The sequence below is a fragment of the Sus scrofa genome, chromosome 17 (assembly GCF_054392235.1).
Source record: "Sus scrofa isolate SSC_HxYL_T2T_F1_AM1 chromosome 17, Sscrofa_HxYL_maternal_Yorkshire_Landrace_v2.0, whole genome shotgun sequence".
NCBI lineage: Eukaryota > Metazoa > Chordata > Mammalia > Artiodactyla > Suidae > Sus > Sus scrofa.
Window position 1 is genome coordinate 55098749 of NC_139399.1, and position 20433 is coordinate 55119181.

The 20433-nt window shown below is 41.6% G+C and overlaps 2 protein-coding genes across 6 annotated transcripts in view; one reads left to right on the forward strand and one right to left on the reverse strand.

The window, feature by feature from the left end:
- The window catches only part of TOMM34 (translocase of outer mitochondrial membrane 34), a 35229-nt gene extending 33615 nt beyond the window's left edge, over nt 1–1614 (reverse strand). For all 3 annotated transcript variants that reach the window (XM_085002691.1, XM_085002687.1, XM_085002689.1), the window contains exon 1: nt 1358–1614. The gene's annotated coding sequence lies outside the window, so the exon portion shown is untranslated. The remainder of the gene's footprint in view (nt 1–1357) is intronic.
- A 147-nt stretch (nt 1615–1761) lies between these two features.
- STK4 (serine/threonine kinase 4) overlaps nt 1762–20433 on the forward strand; it is an 89289-nt gene continuing 70617 nt past the window's right edge. For 2 of the 3 annotated variants that reach the window (XR_014832416.1, XM_021077859.2), the window contains exons 1-4: nt 1762–1855; nt 7413–7493; nt 13640–13768; nt 17022–17136. Coding sequence is in view for 2 of the 3 variants with exons in the window: in XM_021077859.2 (XP_020933518.1) it covers nt 1821–1855; nt 7413–7493; nt 13640–13768; nt 17022–17136 (360 nt within the window). In the remaining variant the exon portion in view is untranslated. Of the gene's footprint in view, nt 1856–7412; nt 7494–7867; nt 8777–9427; nt 13769–17021; nt 17137–20433 lie in introns of those variants that run through there. The other variant, XM_021077860.2, reaches the window with a different exon arrangement.

Genomic DNA, 20433 nt, shown 5'->3' on the forward strand with positions numbered 1-20433 from the left:
CGCCTGGCACATAGTAGATTATAAACACGTTCTCCAACTGTATCAGGGAATGCCTGTTATTCTTTTTTTTGTATGGCTTTATTATTTTTTTAATTAATTATTTTACTTACTTTTGTCTTTTCTAGGGCTGCACCCGCAGCATATGGAGGGTCCCAGGCTAGGGGTCAAATCGGAGCTGTAGCCGCTGGCCTACACCACAGCCACAGCAACACCAGATCTGAGCTGGGTCTGCAACCTACACCACAGCTCACGGTCACGACGGATCCTTAACCCATTGAGCAAGGCCAGGGATCGAACCAACAACCTCATGGTTCCTAGTCGGATTCGTTAACCACTGAGCCATGACGGGAACTCCTTATTATTTTTTTAAATTTATGTTTAGCTTTTTTTTTCCCCTCCTTTTTAGGGCTGCACCTGCAGCATATGGAAGTTCCTGGGCTAGGTGCTGAATCGGAGCTGCAGCTGCTGGCCTATGCCACAGCCACAGCAGCGCCAGATCCAAGCCAAGCTTGCACCAATGCTGGATCCTTAATCCACTGTGTGAGGCCAGGGATAGAACCTGCATCTGCATGGATACTAGTCAGGTTCTTAGCAGCTGAGCCACAATGGGAACTGCTGTTACTCCATTTTTAGCATATGGAGTCCATACCTGGGTCGCCCTGAGAGGTTGCTCAGGTGTTGTTCTGAAGATGCTTTGAGAAAAACAGGACAATTAAAAATGGTGAGAGGTTGCTTTGGGTAAATTTTCTCCGGTAACGTTATGAGTGAATTGGGCGGAATCTTCCTTTTTCTTAATATTCACTGATGGTGGTGGCAACCGAGGATTTATGAATTTCTATAACTGGAACTGGAGCTCTGAGGGGACAGGAAGCTCTGAATCTCATGCCCAACCAAGGGTCCACAGTGACTGTCTAGTTTGATGGTGCAGGCTCTGGAATCAGGTCTATCTGGATATAACTCCCCAAACCTATACTTTTAGCTATTTGAGCTTCACCTCTCTGGCCTCACGAGAACAACAAAAGTATGCACCTTACAGCCTTAAGAGTATTAAATGAATTAGCATTAGTAGGGCATGAAAACGTGGTAATGGTAAGAGTGTCAAAAAATTAGCAGAGAAGATTGGGGTTAACGTTACAGGCTTGATATGAGGATTAAATGAAACAACACTTGAAAGCCAGTACATGGTAAGAGTTTAAAAAATAATAGCTATTTTTTATGTACACAGGTGAGGCTGTCAAGAGGGTGGAGCAATTTTCAGGCTGATGCTCTGTTACATCCACGAAGCGGTTTCGCACGTTCGAGCTTCCACCTGGAACAGGAATTCAATTAGTTCAGACCTGTAGAGTACCATAAATACCTCTGGGAGTCCCTGGAGCAGTGCTTCCCAGGAATCGCGCAGAACTTGGCTGGTTAAGAATCGACAGTTGTTATCAAGTATGTTGCTTCGCAAGAAACCTCAGTATCTCCGTCTGAGATATGAGAGGCGCGGCCCGAGGCAGCGATGGGTTCCAGGTCTGGGGGACCAAGTGTCTCGGGCTAACACCACCGCAAGAAACAACGCCGCCGAGACTCCAGTCTGCCTGACGACGTGCCCCAAGGCTGTCTCCGAGCCTCCTCGTTCCGCCCCAGCGTGCCACGTGACTCGAGTCCGCACCACGTGATCCAGGCCCGGCCCTCGCGGCCCCGCCCCTCCCCTGAGCAGCTCGCCGCTTCCGGTAGGGGCGGAAAGCGGAAGTGTGGGAGGGTCTGCGGGGCGGGCTCGGAGAAGTCCCGGGGGAGGATGGAGCACTGAGCGGGTCTGGGCGGCTGCCGGCAGCGCCATGGAGACGGTGCAGCTGAGGAACCCGCCGCGCCGGTGAGAGGCCGCTCGCTGGTCAAGAGGAAGGGGGGCGGGGAGGGAAAGGCGGGAACCGGCCGGAGGGGTGATGGGTGTGTGAGCCCGTGGAGCAGATGGACCTGCGGGGCCAGGCGACCGGGCTGATGGGGCACCTGCTGAATGGGCGACCCCTGGCCGGCGGGGGTCTGGACGAGGGGGGATAAACATGGGGCTGGTTAGAGATCACTTGTTTTTGGAGGGACAGCCTGGCAGGAGGGGAGCGACAGCCGGGGGGAGCAACTGCTGAGGAACGTGGGGACAAGTTAGGGAAAGCACCTGCTGAAGGCGGGGGTTGCCGCTGGGTGAGGGCTACTATACCAGAAGGGACTCATTGAGGTAGAGAGGATGCTGAAGCTGGGTGAGAACCAACGAGGGGGGATCTGTCTAAGGGATGGATCAGGAACAAGGAGAGAGAAGGGTTGGGTAGACTTTCTAAGGGACCGAGTCCCGCCCAACGGGTGCAGTGGGGAGGATCTGCTGAGGAGAAAAGCTGTGCGCCTGAGACTGAAGATGTGCCAAGAAAGGTTGAGAATGGGTGCCAAGCAAGGGTGGCTTCATGGAGGACAGCATTAGGAAGATGTTTTTGGTAGTGTCTCCACTCTAAGATAATGACACCTTTCCTTCCTGATGTCCAAGGTCTTCCTAATTTTCTTTACATCTGACACTGGGAGGTAGATAGGGAAGTAAGAGACAATTTTCTTTTTCTTTTTTTCCCTCAAGTATAGTTGGTTTACAACGTTGTGAGACTATTTTCAAGATGGGCAAACTGAGGCCCAGAAGAGTTGAGACACAGTCCTGTATGTTTCCTTCTTTGCTCTTGATCTGGGTCACTGGACCCGGCCAGACTTGCCTTTTTCAGATCTCTCTTGTTTTGCGTCGGTTCCAAAGGCTGCTGCTGCCTGGAGTTGTTTTACAACAAAATGGGGGGGGAGGGGGTAGCCTATCCTAGAAAGTCTCACCTCCTGAGGGGTTGCATTTGTGTCAATGATTTATTCAGTGGATGCCAGAGTCTTAAAGCACTCTGCCACATCTGGAGAAGAATCGAGAGTAGAGATTGAGGTGCCGTGCAGTTTGCCTCTGTTTCGCAGAGACCTCTGACTTCCTGCAGTAGAATGAGCTCTAAAGTAGGAAGTGTTCAGTGTGTGGGAGTATGGGGCAAAGGAGAGGTGAAAGGAAGGGATTGACAGCCGGGGCTGCGCCCATGGGTTTGTTTGAAGTGTACAAACAGTGCAGAAGGCAAATAGCTGGTTGGGATGGATTCATAATTCATCATATAGCGTGCTGAGTCTGACATTGAACTCACAGCACTTACTGGGTGCTAGACACTGTTCTTAGTGCTCTCCATGTCTCCTGTTGAACCGTATGAATTTGCTGATATTTGGCCATTTTGATGTGTAAAAATAGTGGTTTCATATGGTTCAACCTGTTATTGGCTCATTTGACCCTCACAACAATCCTATCACCTGTATCTCTGTATTTTACAGGTGATGCAACTGAGCCCAGAGAGGCTAGTGATTGGACAGGAGTTTCTCAGTTACTAAGTGACAGATCTGGGATTTTAATCCGAGCAGTCTGGTCTAAAGTCCATGCTGTTAGCTGCCTCACTCTGATGCCTCTCTGGAAGTACCCCTGTTTCACAAAGCCTTGTATACGTTAGCAGATATTTGCTCTAGTGCCATAGATCCAGTGATAAATGGACATGGTTATATTTCTTCCTGAATGTTCATTCTTTCTCCAAGGCTCTGGTTTAATTGAGAAGAGAATCGGGAATCTGAGTTTAGTTTTTACTTTGGTCTTATGTTGTGTAATCTTGGGCAAAAGAGTAAACCGTTTTGGTTTTCGACAGGCTCATTCCTAGACCTTTTAAATATTTCATTAAGTGTGCAAGAGAAAAGTATTGCAGGGCTGAATGACTGGTGCTTTCTGCTCATCATAACTAGTGAACTGCCTAATTTGCAGCCAATTAACTTTATTAGCATCTTATTAGTTTCTTAGGACTGCCTTGTCAGTTTCACAGACTGGGTGACTTAAATAACTGGGAAATTTATTTTCTCACAGATCTGGAGACTAGATCAAGGGGTCAGCAGGGTTGTTTCTTTTGAGGCCTCTCTCCTTGGCTTGCAGATGGCTTTCTCCTTCCTCTGTCTTCACATAATCTTCCCTCTGTACCTGGCTGTGGCCTCATCTCCTGTTCTAAGGACACCCATCATGTTGGATTAGCGCCTATGCATATGACCTCATCTTTACCTTAATTACCTCTTTAAGGGCCCTATCTCTAAATCAGGTTCTAAGGTATTGGGGGTTAGGACTAACATGAATTTGAGGGGATCAGTGGGGGGGGGGCACATCGATTTTATTATCATTTAAAAACTTCCTTTATATTATAAAATGTTTGTCATAACCCATAAAAATTATATGCGGAAAGAAGGGTAAGCATACATAAGTAAAATGGCCCTTATAAGAGTTCTAGGATGGGAGAAAGAGGTTAGCCAAACCTGTAACTACTTCTTATTGGTGTTTGAAAAGATGTGGGTCTCTTTTCGGAGATTCAGATGGCATGTGTTTGCAACAAGGGAAAGCAATCCCAATGCAGGAAGTGCTCTTTGTGTTCAGGAGTTTGACACTTGTGTGTGACTAAGTGAATGATAATAGGCAAAAGTTGATGGTTTACAGGGGAGTTTATGATTTTTAAAAGTGAGTCGCCATTAGATAACAATAGCGTGGTGGAAGGTGTAGCGTGCGCGTTTCAGGGATGCTGGCTGGCCACGTGGCCATCTGCTTTAGCGGGGAGCCTCCACCTGTGTCTGGTCCACAGAGGCTGTGTGGGCCAGGCCTGTTCAGTTATGAGCAAGCAGTGAAACTACCAGGACCTGGGGAAGTCCAGCTGAGAGGGCTGAATCATCAGAGTTGGGCCATTTGGTTATAGCGCTTTTCCCAGAAAGACTCATGTATAAATGATCATGGAGACCCCTGTCAAAAGATTTTCCATGGAAATCTTATTTGTTGATAACACAGTAATACTTTTTAGGGTGAAATTGTTTTTTTTTTTTTGAAACCTCAGAAAGATTGCTGAGAAGGGTTTATGATTCTCATCATTGCTTTCCTTAGTCCCTTTAACAAATGTTTTTGCTGACCACTCTTAGTTCAGGTGCCAGAGATAAAAAGATCCCTTAAGGAGTTCCCGTCGTGGCGCAGTGGTTAACGAATCCGACTAGGAACCATGAGGTTGCGGGTTCGATCCCTGCCCTTGCTCAGTGGGTTAACGATCCGGTGTTGCCGTGAGCTGTGGTGTAGGTTGCAGACGCGGCTCGGATCCCGCGTTGCTGTGGCTCTGGCGTAGGCCGGTGGCTACAGCTCCGATTCGACCCCTAGCCTGGGAACCTCCATATGCCGCGGGAGCGGCCCAAGAAATAGCAACAATAACAACAACAAAAAAAGACAAAAGACCAAAAAAAAAAAAAAGATCCCTTAAGCCGGGACCCAAACCAAACAAAAACCCACTTAGATTGTTTTCAAGACGTATCTGAACAGTCATATAAAGTTTGTCAAAGTATTATCAGAGGCCTGCAGCTGTCCATCATGGCAGGAGCCGTTTCCTTTGTTATGCTGAGTTGAAATAGTGAATTTTGCTTTTTGTAAACCACGGAGTCAACCCTTCAAAGGAACACATTTGATCTTCCTTTATGCGGGCTGTTTATAAAACTTTAATTATACTTGAGAAATGAGGTATTGTCCATTGTTTGTACAGTTATAAATCCATTGCTTCACCCAAACCTCCCCTTTGTGCCCCGGGTTATGAGTTGTTCATTCTCGTTTCTGAGTTCATCAGAATTTCACTTCCGAAGGTGAGGAAGAGTTTCACTTCAGCCCTTTTTGTTTTGAAGCTGGGAGTTTTTGTGAAGTCATTGGAATTTTAATTTTAAGGACCTTTTGATTTTCAAAGGTCAGTGTGGTCATTTTGTTTTGCTATTTTTCAAGTTATGGCAATTATTGACTTGGAGCAGTTCTCCATTTCTTTAGTCTTTGATGTATATAAAATTCTCTAAGTTTGTGTTTTTAAATGAGATCAGTGTTTATTGGTAGGTCCACTTGGTGTGTTCAAGTGTGTGGGTTTTTGTTTTTTGGGGGGCTTCTCTTCTGGTTTTTCTCTAGGAAGGTACACATTTGTGTGTGTGTGTATTTTAAAAATATTTTCTTGTAAAAATTAGTATTGTCCAGCTAGTTTAAACATTTTACTTTACAAAGACATTGCCAGTGGACTACTTCCATATTTCACCATTTCCTGAGCTCTCCTTTCTTTGTTGTCCTTTGTAGTTTCAGGAAGCCCTTGTGTAGCACAGACACACGCACAAATATTCCTTAGCAAGTTCCTTCTTTATGCTGTTAGTAATTTTCAGAGGTCTCAGAGTTAGAGGGGAAAAAAACCCTGTTATTCCCTTTTTTTTTTTTTTTTTTGTATTTTTAGGGCCACACCCATGGCATATGGAAGTTCCCAGGCCAGGGGTTGAATTGGAGCTGCAGCTGCCGGTCTGTGCCACAGCCATAGCAATGCAGGGTCCAAGCCATGTCTGTGACCTACGCCACAGCTCACGGCAATGCCGGGTCCTTAACCCACTGATGGAGGCCAGGGATCGAACCCGCATCCTCATGGATACTCGTAGGGTTCATTACTGCTGAGCCACAACAGGAACTCTAAAAAACCCTATATTTAATTTTGGGGTCATGTTTATCAGGTTGTCATGTTCAGAAAAGTCTGAATTACCTGGAAGGTGTGTGCAGTATCTGTCTCTGATTTTGGGGAATAGTCAGGTACATGACTGCCTCTGGGTGTCTTGGTGAAGCTATTTGAAACTCCCAGTTGCCTGGTTATTTTTCACTTTTGATCATGTCTAAGCGTATATTCTCCACTTTCTGTTTCAGTGATACCTTTAGAATCCATGTGCTTTGACAAAATTACAAAATCTTGCTAACGAGAGCGAGACTCTTCTATGTCTTCCTTGGCCCCCACTCTAAGACCATGTTGCCCTTCATAGCTAAGCTTGCATTAAACATCTTTTCTGAACAGATCCTTATGCCATCTTCATTCTTGGGATCTCAAGATTGGAAATGGATTCTGAAGGTTATAGCTAATGCTCGAATCCACTTTACAGCGTTTCAGCTACCTGAGGACTCAGTTTCTGTTTCGGTTCTCCAGTGATGGGGATCTAGGGACTTCTTAAGGCAGTCTAAACCATTTTAGAACACCTTGTATTGTTAGAAAATTGTTACAGCTGTGAAACTGAAGCCAGCCTCGTGGTAACTCTTCACCTTCTGGTCCTGATTTGGCTCATCAAGGTGGCCCAGGACATGCATAACAGTTCCAGAGAACGGCCCTTCAGCTTCCTTAAAGGTCTCTTAACTTGCCTTTACTGTCACTGACTTGCAAAAACTTTGCAGAGAAATTCCCAAGAGGCTCACTGTAAAATAAATAATGCATTTTGGGTTCTAGTTGCTAGCAAGCAAACTATATTTTATGTTTATGTTTCTTCATTCACAGGCAGCTGAAAAAGTTGGATGAGGATAGTTTAACTAAACAACCAGAAGAAGTGTTTGATGTCTTGGAGAAACTTGGAGAAGGGTGAGTGCACAGAAAATGTAGGTGGACTTGTAGGTCCCAGTCTTTTTCCTGCCCCAAGACCAGAAGGATAGGAACCTTTCTCATGGCAATCATTTGCAAAGCTAGGAAAAAGAACGGGGCATGCTGCATAACAGCTCTGCTCTGGGTGGGAGGTCAGTTTACAGCTTGGAGTGCCCTTTCCCTCTTCCCCTAGTCACTGCTATGGGCAGATTTAGTGATTCCTGGTCTTTTTAACACCGTGGACATCTTTTGTTTTCTGTCTTGTAAAAGCTGTGGTTTGCATGATTTTATCTATTTAACAGATAACACTAGTTAGTTTATACTTCATTTAAAAATTTTTATTAATCAGATGTATTTTAATTTTCTGTTCATAGCTTCTGAGAGATAAATAACTTGTTTCTTTAAAAGAAACAGTGGAATTCAAGAAGGACTGTCACTACCTTTATAGCTTCCTAAGAGATCCAGAATCCTAGATTGGGAACCATTGAACTTCTTGAAACACAGATTTGTGTATCCGTTTATAAAATACTGGTGAAATGACATCTAGTGACAGAGTGGCCATCCTTGGCTTTCGTGATACAATAAAGGTTACATCATAATTTTTTCTACTTTTACATATACCTTTAATTTAATCTTTGTATGTATGTTTATTTCCTTTTTGTAATGATCGAGACATTAAAAGATTAGATACCCTTTAGTTTTTGTTGTTCATTTTTGAATGATCAAGTCATATGATTCAAAATTCAGAAAGCATAAAAGTGTTGCAATGAAAAATCTCCTTCCCATCTCTCTCAGCCACACAGAAGCAACCAGGCTAGCAGATTTTTTAAATGTACTCTTGAGATCTAGTTTATGCCTATATAGCAAATAAGTGTGTGGGTGTGCGTTTGTGTATTTTTAAAAATCTCTTGGGAGATTTTTTTAAAAATCTCAAGAGAAGACCTAAAATGTTAACTTGTAAAAATGGCTATTGTCTAATTAATGTGCATGCTTTAAAATCAGCTTTTATATATCATTAGATTATTTTGGAGTCTGGTGTTATTTATGCCTAATATAGATACGCAGTGTTAAACCCAATCTTGGATTACACGGAATGGATTTTCATGGACCACCTCCTTGTAAAAAACATTAGTCATTATCTTTTTGTAAGTTGGAAAAATACTCTTTGGAATCAAGCAAGGAATCAAGCAGAGACAAGAAGTAAAAAGATGACACCAGCTGTGCTGCTAAAAGACAAGTACAAGATGAATCTGAAACCACGAGTTGATTTGGCATCGTTAAAGGTACGGGGGAAGGAGAGGGGAACAGTCCCTCTATATCTCTCGCCTGCCCTTTTTAGCTTTCGTTTGATATCTTTGGTATTTTCCTCGAGGCAGTGAGTCCAAGGCCCTTAGTCTAACCATGTTCACAGGTTGTACTTAGAATAAGATAAAGAATGGTAGGCGCACTTGACTATGTGTGTAACTAACTTGTTTCCTTCATTTTTAATGGAAGTGTGTTACAGCAGTAAAGAGCACAGACTCGGAAGTCAGACATACCTGGGTTAAATCTCTTGCTGAGCTAATTGCTTAATATTTTGAAGCTTTGCAAATCCCAGCTATAAAGTGGGGTTGTTAGTATCTCCTTCATAGAGTCATGTCGAGGATTATGTGAGATAATGGGAGTCAGTCCTTAGAACAGTGCTTGTCACTTATAAATGCTCAGTAAATGGCAACTATTATTATTTTATTTTTAAATGCATCAACTGAAGCATTTTTCAGATCTTATGTCAAATCAAAGTTAAGTCTTCAAGCATATTTAGGTATTCTTAAAGGGAACTTTGGGTTGATTGCTTTCAGGGAATGTCAAAAGAAAACTACAGCTAGAGATTATATCAGAAATATAAAATAAGGAAAAACTAAGCCTAATTATAATTATTTTAAATTATGTTTTAGATCTATGGGTGTCTTCATGAAGGATCTTGGAAATTTCCCTGTAAAGGTATCACCAGAGAGAAAACAAGCAAAGCTTCAGATCTTCCCATCTGATCACCGTATTGTTTTCTTAAGGGATATCACAAATGTTGGATTTCTGTCATGAGCCTGAACAACCTTCATTTAAGTAGCAAAATTCCGAAGGAAAACCCAAGCTGCACCTCCTTTCCAAACACAAATCGCCATGCCGTCCTTAACTGGTCCTGGAAAACGAATGGATCATGAACTCTCACTGGCTTGGGCCTTGTGAAGTGAACTCCAGCTAAAGGATTGCGCTGGATTCCTGAGGCTGCAGCCGTTTTGCATTTTGAGGAAATCATGTGGATCCATGGCAGAGCAGAGCCAAAGCTCCAGACCGGGATGAAAGGACAGCACTCAGAAAGTGTTTGGGGTTGAGCCTAGCCCCTTTTTTCCTTGTATTACATTTGAAGTTTTTACCCATTGACTCATTTAAATTTTTCCCACAGGATAGTAACAAAACATCCTGCCCATGGTTTCATAGCTAGTGAGTGGTATTGTTAAGACTTGCGCCTGGTTAATCCAGCCTCAGTTACTGTTTCATTTCTGTTTTTCTACATCGATCCTTGCCTCATATCGCTTGTGTGAAGCACCTGCTTCCCCACCATCTTCTTTTCTCTGCCAGTTATCATTCATGAATCACTGTAGTTTTTGTTGTAGGGAATCCGATCTTAAGGGTCTTGCTTATAAGGGAGTATGAGTGCTGAAGTGCAGTCTGTGGAATTGTGCATCTTAAGTGTTCATACATGAGCTGTTGGAGGTCTCTTTGTTGTCAGGATAGCATAGAGAGATGTAGAGGGTGTTCTGGTCCAGATTGCTGAGGAAGTGCAGGCAGAGACCTCTCCTTTCTGCTTCAAATATGTAAGAATAATGAATGAATATTAAGTTTTAAGATATAAGGATACATAGCCAGCTAGAGCCCTGGGATAGAAAAAGGTAACTGTAATAGTAAGAGGAGGTAAAGCATGCCTTGTCCTTGTTGAGAGGTAGGTGGGCCTTCCTGTATGAAGTTGTGGTATCATTTGCCTAGGGCCTGGGGAAAGGCAGCCGGACTGGTCTGACTATAGAAACTGGGCCTGGACTACATTCAGTGTGGTTTCTTGAAGGAGCAAAGCCCCAAATCCTAGTGCAAGACCTGGTTTAAGTTGTACAGCCTAGGTAACTGAGTTAAGGGAGCCATCAAACCATCGTGACATCATGAAACACTCCTGACAGTGAGCTTTGTCGAGGAGAATCATTTCAAATAAAAGGAAACCCATACAAGGAAATCCACTGCCAGGAGATAATCAGCAGACCTAATTAGCAGGAGAATTCCCACCCAAGGAAATAGAAAGAATGGGGCAATCGGAAATGGGATTTAATGTTTGTCTCTGATTTTTAGAAAGAAAAAAGGAGGGACTGGCATCCTTAAAAGAAGAACGTGAGATGATAAACATGAACAGTTGGCCCCATGAAAAAGAAAAAGTTGGGAACCTTGACAATGAACACTACAATAATTGAAATTCTAAAGCCCAGTAAATTGGAGAAACAGTCATCTAGACAAGCTGAAAAGAGAATTTGTGAATTGAGAGCTAGAAATGAGGCTGATCACAAAATGCAGGACAGAAATATAGCATTGGAAACCAGGAAGTCTGTATTGACTGAGGAGGCCCAGTAGGAACTCTCGAGGGAGATTGGAAGAGGTAGAGAGGAATTAAAAAGATAATGCTGAGAATTTTCCAGACTTGAAGAAAGACATATGCCTTTGAGTGGAAGAAGTTTCTGAAGTACCAAAAACTGACTCCAAGTTATGGTATAGTAAAATTACAGAAATGTTAAAGATAGGATATTTTAAAAGCTACAGAAAGAAAAGATTACCTACGAAAAATGGTAACAGCTGACTTCTTTACAACAAAAGAAGCTGGAAAACTGCAGTAAAAAAGCTGAGGAAAAGCCGTTGTCAAAGAAGAGTTCTATATCCAGGAAAAGTTATTCCAGGGTGAATGTGAAATAAAGACCTTTTCACACATACAGGACCTGGGGTATCAGGAATAATTTTGGAGGAAGGTAACAGATTACCCAGTTAACCGTGGTTTACTAGTAAGGACATTTAATAACTAAGCGACAGTAAATCCGGGGGTGAAAGATTTCCAGAATGGCCTGCTGGCTTGGTAATAGTTTAACATTTGTTTAATTTTCATAGTCTCAAGATGGCCATGTTAGTTTCAAGCATCATTCCTCACATGTCGGTAACCAAAGCAGGAAAGGAAGTGGCAGGTAAAAATGGGCCACCATGTGTATTTCTCTGTTATCAGGGATGAAACTCTTTCTCAGAAACTCTTCAGCAGAATACCCTTCAAATTTCATTGGCCAGAATTAGGTCATCGGCTCACTGCTAGTTCAGTCACTGGCAGAAATCCTGTGACTGGCTTGGACCACCACGATATATCCTCTAGGACCAGGCATTTGCCACCCTCATCGATCGGGGGTTGTCATATCAGGGGAGAAGGGTCAGTGGTTGCATCTTCTGCATGTGGTCAGTGGTTGCCTTGCTCTGTCAAAAAGAAAGTAATTTAGGCAACATTTAAATATTTTTCTAGTTTTGCCAATATAAGGGATCGAAGAAATGGAAATGAAAATTTTTTATGTGTGCTGCATAGACTTTATTTTTTTCTTTTCTTTTTATTTTTTCTTTTTAGTGCTGTACCCTTGGCATATGGAAGTTCCCAGGCTAGGGGTTGAGTCAGAACTGCAGCTGCTGGCCTATGCCACAGCTACAGCAATGCCAGATCCGAGCCACATCTGTAACCTACACTTCAGCTTGTGGCAACACCGGATCCTTAACCAGAGCGCAAGGCCAGGAATGGAACCCGCATCCTCATGGATACTAGTTGGGTTCATTATGGCTGAGCCACAATGGGAACTCTATTTCTATAGACTTTTTGAAATAATTCTTGAGCATCATTTTGTTAGCTAGAGCACTCAGCTACTTTAATGAATGAGGTGGCACTGTTATTTTGATCTTTTTTTCACCAAGAGAGTATGAAGAGACAGATGTTTGAGAAATACGAAGGTTTACTCGTTATTTTTTCACTGACAGCCAGGCAGGGTTTTAGTGAAGATATAAGCTATGCAAGATGATGATCTCTCATTTTACCATCACAATTGTCTTGTGAAGTAGCATTGTTGTCATTTTGCAGGTAAGAAAGTTGAGGCACAAACTTAATAACATGTCTGTAAATGACAGCTAACATCTAGTGGCGGTAGAACTCCAATCCTGGGTCTTTAAATTCTAAATCTGCTTCACTTTTAGCCCCCCAGTTAAATGGCTACATAAGCTTTTTATTTGTTTTGGTAGTAAACGCTTAAGGGAAGATGGAGCAAAAGGCAAAGGATGCCTGATCCTTAACCCACTGCTCTGGGCCAGGGATTGAACCTATGCCCCAGCAGCAACCTGAGCCACTGCAGAGATAATGCCAGATCCTTACTTAACGTGCTGCGCCACAGTGGGAACTCCAAAGGGCAGAAAAGAATCTGCATGTACTCTGTTCACCTAACACTAGCATGAAAGAGGCTTACATTTTTGGTTTTCTTAATCTTTTATGTATTATTGCAAGTAAGAGGAGCACAGGGACTCAAAGACCTTGCGGCCCTAGAGTGAATGCAAGAAAACAGACTCCCATTTTTGTGCCCCAGTATGGATGTGGAGAGGATATAGGCTTTGTGTTCTGACACACCTGGATTCATATCCTGGACTGACCACTTAGGTATCACTTATGTGACCTTGGGCAGGTCATTTAACCTTTCTGAGCCTTTTCTCATTTGCCTGTAAAATAGGGATAATGACCCTCTCATTGCTTTTTTTGTAAGGATGAATCGCAGATGAGGAAATGCCCAGCCGACATCGCACATGGTAGCTGCTATAATTATTGTTTCATGCTAATATGGTCAGTAAAATTGCAATGTGAAGTTTTTTAAGATGCCGTTTTGTGGTAGTTCTCTTCATGACGATTTTCCCCCAAAGCCCTTTTAGCAGGCTCAATTTTGCAAGTGTAGCTAAGTACATATGTTTGGGGCACTTAAGGTTGTAAATTAGAACTGTGAGTTGCTTGTGTTTTACCGCTTTTTATCCTTTGACTTGCTTTGACTTTGTAAATGTTCTTCCCCCAATCGTAGGTCCTATGGCAGCGTGTACAAAGCTATTCATAAAGAGACCGGTCAGATTGTTGCTATTAAGCAAGTTCCTGTGGAATCGGACCTGCAGGAAATAATCAAAGAAATCTCTATAATGCAGCAATGTGACAGGTAAAGGCATCTGAATTTGCTGTGACTATTTAGAGTTTGACACCAGAGTTGCATTTACTTAGGTATTTTGCAAAAGGGAGAGTGCAGGGGAATCACTCTGCATGTTCTTTTCAGGAAAAAAAAATGATGAAAAAGTTTGTGTGTTTTAGCAGCTAAATCTTCATCGTTTCTATTTTTGCATAGTTTTGCTTTGTTTTGTTTCAGTTTAGACCTTTTCAAAACTTGGAAGAAGAGGCAAGAGGCAGAAGGTGGTGTTGACTAGCCCTTTTGTTTTTTTTTTTTTTTTTTTTTTTTTTTTTTTTTTTTGATAATGATCTCTTTTACTTCCTTTTGAGAAAACATTTCTACAGAGACAGCTAAGACGAGATAATTCAAATGCTTTTAGTTCCAGAAACCTTAGGATATCAAATGGACTTATGAAAGAGAACACTTATTGGGGTATTACTATTCTGATCCTTCCTTCACAATTTTAAGAAATTATTCCACCTAGGAGTAGTTAAGTATTTTCTTTTTGAGGAACTAAGATTTGTCAAATGCTGCAAGCAGGAAGTCAGGCCAACAGCCGACCACAGAAAAGCACGTGGTTTGCCCTAAGTTCCATGACAACACTGGGGGGTGGTGCCACTGCAGTGGAGCTGGTTTCCTCAGTTTAGATCAGTGAGAAACAGGGGCAGTGCCCACTCTAGGGAGTTGAAAGGAGAATGAGAAAGTCTTGCAGCTTGGGGCTGCCTTCATTTTTTCTTTTTTCTTTTTTGCCTTTTAGGGCCTCACCTGCAGCATATGGAAGTTCCCAGGCTAAGGGTCGAGTTGGAGTAACAGCTGTCAGCCTACACCACAGCCACAGCAAGGCAAGATCCGAGCTGCTTCTGTGACCTACATCACAGCTCATGGTAACACTGGCTCCTTCACCCACTGAGCAAGACCAGGGATCGAACCCGCATCCTCATGGCTACTGGTTGGATTCGTTTCCACTGAGCCACGAAGGGAACTCCCCCTTTTTTTTATTCTTTATACCATTGTGGTTACTTGCTAGATAAAACCCTCCTATTTCTTCATTAGAGGGACCAGAGTGTGGTAGCAGTTTTTCTTTTTCTTGTCCATAAAATGCATTGTAGAAACTCTTTCCAGTTGGTATACTGAAACTTTGCCACTGAAAATTTTTTTATTTTATGGCCACACCTGCAGCCTATGCAAGTTCTGGCCAGGGATTGAATCTGAGCCACAGTTGTGACCTGCACTGTAGCTGTGGTAACACCAGATCCTTTAACCCACTGTTCCAGGTTGGGGGTTGAACCTGCTCTACCCCAGCTGTTGCACTTGGATTCTTAACCCACTGTGCCACAGCAGGAACTCTGAAACCTTGCTACGTAAAAAAAAAAAAACAAAAAACAAAAAACAAAACTATTGAAGTATGATGTTGTATTAATTTCTGCAGTACCTCAAAGTGATTCACTTATACATATATATACATTCTTTTTCATATTCTTTTCCATCGTGATTTCCCACAGGATGTTGAATATAGTTCCTTTTGCTATACAGTAGGACCTTACTATTTATCCGTTCTATATATTATAGTTTGCATCTGCTGATCCCAAACTCCCAATCCATCCCTCCTCCACCCAGGACTTCTGCCACTTTTGATAGACTGTGCAAGAACTATGTTCCAAACAGGATATACAAATATCTCTAATTAAAGAGGAGATTTCAGGGAATTCCCTGGTGGTCTAGTGGTTAGGACTTGGTGCTTTCACTGCTGAAAGCTGGGTTCAGTCCCTCGTCCGGGAACTGAGATCCTACATCAGGCCACTGTATTCCCCCCCCCCCCCAAAAAAAAAGAGGAAATAAAGAATACTCTGTTCTGAGCACCGTAAGAAATACAAAGAAGGAGTGCTGGTCCTCTTAGAGTTTGTAGACTTAAATTGGACAAGAAAATCTAGTTGACAATATAAGATTGTATAGGACATATTCAGCAAGTTCCTGACAGTGATTGTCTTGTGGAGGCATCCAATACTGTAGAAACAGGGAAGGGGAGCAGGTGTGGCTATCTGTATCTTAAGAGACCTATCCGTGTCTTCATAATTATTCATTTTGTGTGTATGTGTGTTTTTTTCCCTGCTGTCCTTGTCATTGGCATGTTTCCCAAGGATGAAAGAGCATTTGAAATTCTGAGAGTTAATGCCACTGAGATGGTTTTAGCATCTTCAGTTACTGTATTATGTAATATTATTTAGCCCTGATCACTGTCTAGCTAGTTAAAGCTAGTAGCTTTAGAGGACAAGTTATTTCGTTTTAAAAGGTTGTTTGACTTTTCTCTGAAATCTGTCTTTGAGACTCCAAATTCCAAGTCTGATCCTGAGTATTTTTTCTTTTTGATATATTGTAGTGTGATTTTATTTTTTTTCCTTATTACAAAGTATATGTGACCTCTTGGGAAAAATGCAAAGAAAAACAGGAAAGAAAACCACATTTTCCTTTGGAGAAATAATCGTTGTTAAGTACTACTTAGTATACATATCCTTCTGTGTCTCTTTTTGGAGTTCCACTACGCTTACTGTTCTGTAACCTGTGGTTTTTTTGTTTGTTTTTTGGTAAACTAGTATATCTTCCCATATTACCAAGTATTCTTCTATAACATTTTCCATGGATTCATGGTTATTCCATTATACAGATATACCATTACTTCTTCTTATTGCAATAAACTCCCTAATGTTAGACATCTAGATGGTATCTAAATTGTCACTTTTCTACACAGTACTATGATGTTAACTATTTCTTTTTGAATATCTGTACTGCTTTTCTTAGGATGAATTGTAGAGTTAGAAATGCAGGGTTAAGGGACCCACACAGTTTTTGCACTATTGTTACTCATTGCCCTCTAGGAATCAGTACTGTTTTACATTCTTATCAAGAGGATGACCATTTTAACCTTAAATATGAATAATCAATCTTTTTTTTTCTTCTTTTTTGGCTGCCCCTGTGGCACATAGGGTTCCCCGGCCATGGATCAGATCCGAGTCACAGTTGCAACCTGCTCCGCAGTTGCAGCGACACTGGATCCTTTAACCCACTGTGCCAGGCCAAGGATCAAATCTGCCTTCTGGCACTGCAGAGGCGCTGCTGATCCTGTTGTGCCACAGTGGGAACTCTGAATAATTGATCTTTGGAGCTGAAATTAATTTTCATGTATTTATAGCATGAATTACTAGAGCTGTTTGGAGGCCATTCCACTAACTTGTATTGTGTTTCTCTCTAGCCCTCACGTAGTCAAATATTATGGCAGTTATTTTAAGAACACAGACTTGTGGATTGTGATGGAGTACTGTGGGGCTGGTTCTGTGTCCGATATCATTCGATTACGAAATAAAACGGTAAGTTTACCTTCTGGAATCATGCGGCTGAGCTAGGCTCTTACACTGTCTTCTCTGCTTTTTATTCATGTACGCTCTCTGTGCTGTATCCAGAGAGAAGACTGTCCACTTTCCATGCTTCTTTCCCCCACTGCTTTTCTTTTTATTTCTTTTTAAATTTTTTTTACTTTTTTTTGGGCCATACGCATGGCATATGGAAATTCCCGGGCCAGGGATCGAATTCCAGCTGCAGCTGTGACCCGTGCCACAGCTGTGGCAGTGCCAGATCCTTAACCCACTGCGCCACAGTGGAAATTCCTATATGAAGCAGTTTTAATACCAACCAACAAAATCCAGTGAAATGCTCAGCTTAATTCTTCCTGGAAAACAAAATGGCCATCAAATCTTGGTTAAGCAGTGAGTTCTGAGTGTTGAAGTTTGGTTGGGTTTTTCCCTTCCTCCCCAGCAAGTTCATAGATTAGCTTCCACAAGGTCCTCCTTCTCAGTGAAAATGCCCAGTGAAAGATGATTCACTTATTGTGATTGCTGGGAGAAAGCTAGGAGTCATGGGGTCTAGGCTCGGTTCAGTTACTTTTTGTTTATTCATTCAGTAAGTGTTTCTGGAACACTGGTCCAGGCCTTGGGGATCCAGTAGTAAATAAGACCACAACTGTGCTCTCATGGTAGCATGTTTTCTATTAGGGCAACAAAAAGCAAATTAAAGGGAACCAGAAGATAAATACCAGATAGTGATAATTGCTCTGAAGAAAAGGCGTGGGGATAAAGTGATGAGTGTTTGGTGGGCTCTCTGAAAGGAGGTGGTTGAGAAAGGATACCCAGAGACCTTTAGTTTTTAAAGTTTGAATGCAGTGAGTTCTAAAAGAACATGCCAGGTAGGCGAATGACCAGTGCAGAACCCCTGAGGCTGGAATGATTTCGGTGTGTTTAAGTGCTGGAAAGAAGGCCACCGTGACTTGAGGGGGGGATAGGTAAGGGGGAAACTGTAGGAGATGAGGTGAGGCAGGTGGGCAGGGCCAGACTATGTTGGGTATTGTTGGCCATCATAATGAGTTTGAATTATATTCCCAGTGCGATAGGAAACCACTGCTGGATTCTAAGAAGTGAGAGTCATGTGATACATGTTATATTCACAGTGTAGACTGTGAATGAATAAGAATCAGGGGATAATTTAGCCTTCAGTTTTTTGTTTTGTTTTAATAAGAAAAATAGGAATAATTTTACCTATATTAACTATATGCACAATTTTGAAAATGAATTTAATTGTGTCAAAATACTTGCTAAGTTGTGAGGTGCCGTATAAATTATAAGGTGGGAGTATTTTATAAACTCAGTTATAACTTGAATTATCCATCCTACTATATCCTTTTCTTAATTTACATTATTCAGAGTTAGCATGTTTATCTAATTAAATACTAAGTTCTTTAGCTAGGAATAGTATCCTAACATAAGGTGTATTTTAAGAAGTCCCAAAGCTTCCATGATTAATCTTTTGGATTAAAAATTGTGTTCCAGCATTTCTCTTATGCAGCAGTAAGTTATTTTGTTTCAGGTATTTTGAAATAATCCAAAATTAATTTTTATGAGAAAAAAACAAAATTAATTTGATGATACTTTTTAATGTTTTAATATTAGTTTATCATACTCATGTAATTTTTAACTATTAAGTGCTGATCTATAATTATTACATATTATTTTGGGAAATGTTTTGACTCTATACTGTCCAGCCTGATAGTCAACTAACCCTTGTGGTTATTAAGGACTTGAAATGTGGCTAATTTGAATTGAAATGTACTGTAAGTATAAAATACCAGATTTTGAAGAATTATTACCAAAAAAGAATGTATACAATTTTTAGTTTTTCGTTTATTGGAGTGATAATATTTTGGATAAATATGCTGAAGTAAAATATATTATCAAAATTAATTTTGCTTATTTCATTTTCTTTTTTAAATGTGGCTACTACAATATTAAGAGTTATATTTGTGGCTCACATTATATTTCTAGTGGGCAGTGCTACCTTAACTGATTAGCTCATTTGGTTTGAATAAGGAGTCAGTAAGCTAGCCAGGAGCTTTGTTCTCTTTGGCTGCAGAAGGTACCCCAGACTCTCACTTGCCACTGTGCCGATAGAGTTCGCTTGGGTTTTTAGTGAAAGTGCCATCATTTATTAGCTCTGTGACCTTTGGCACAAAATTGCTTGTGTATATTTTCAGCTTAATTATCTCTTTTTGATTTTTATAAGGATTGAATGAGATGATAGATAGTGCCTAGCATAGATTAAATGCTTAATATTTGCTACCCTTTTTTTTTCGTCTTTTTTTTTTTTTTTTTTTTTTTTTTTTGTCTTTTCTAGGGCTGCACCTGCGGCATATGGAGGTCCCCAGGCTAGGGGTCTAATCAGAGCTGTAGCTGCCAGCCTACACCAGAGCCACAGCAACTCGGGATCCGAGCCATGTCTGCAACCTATACCACAGCTCACGGCAACGCCGAATCCTTAACCCCAACCAAGGCCAGGAATCGAACCCGCAACCTCATGGTTCCTAGTCAGATTCGTTAACCACTGTGCCATGATGGGAACTCTGATGCTAGCTATTTTTAATGTTCTTAACATGTCTGGCTCACAATGGTGCTTTTAAAATATTTGGTGACTGATACTGTAATAGTTATTGAACCACATGGATTTTTCTTTTTTGTCTTTTTGGGGCCTCACCCTCGGCATATGGAGGTTCCCAGGTCAGGAGTTGAATTGCAGCTGTAGCTGCCGGCCTATGCTACAGCCACCTACTGGATCCGAGCCGCGTCTCTGACCTATACCACAGCTCACGGCAACGCCAGATCCTTAACCCACTGAGCAAGGCCAGGGATCAAACCTGTGTCCTCATGGATACTGGTCAGGTTCATTAACTGCTGAGCTACAACGGGAACTCCCACATGGATTCTTATATACTTTATTATATCATTTGATTTTTATGACCTTTTTTTTTTGGTTCTATAACTGAATACTTTTAATGAGTTTTATGCATATATCACTCATTAAAACCTTTCATAATAGCAGCTAATGTGTGTTATGGAGTTTCTTTAAAAAATTTTTTTTATTGGAGTTAGTTGATTTACAATGTTGTATAAGTTTCAGGTATACAGCAAAGTGAATCCGTTATGCATATACACATATCCATTCTTTTTTCCCATATAGGTTATTACAGAGCCTTGAGTAGACTTTCCTGTGCTATGCAGTAGGTCCTTGTTAGTTACCTATTGTATATATAGTAATGTGTATGTGTTAATCCCATCTTCCCA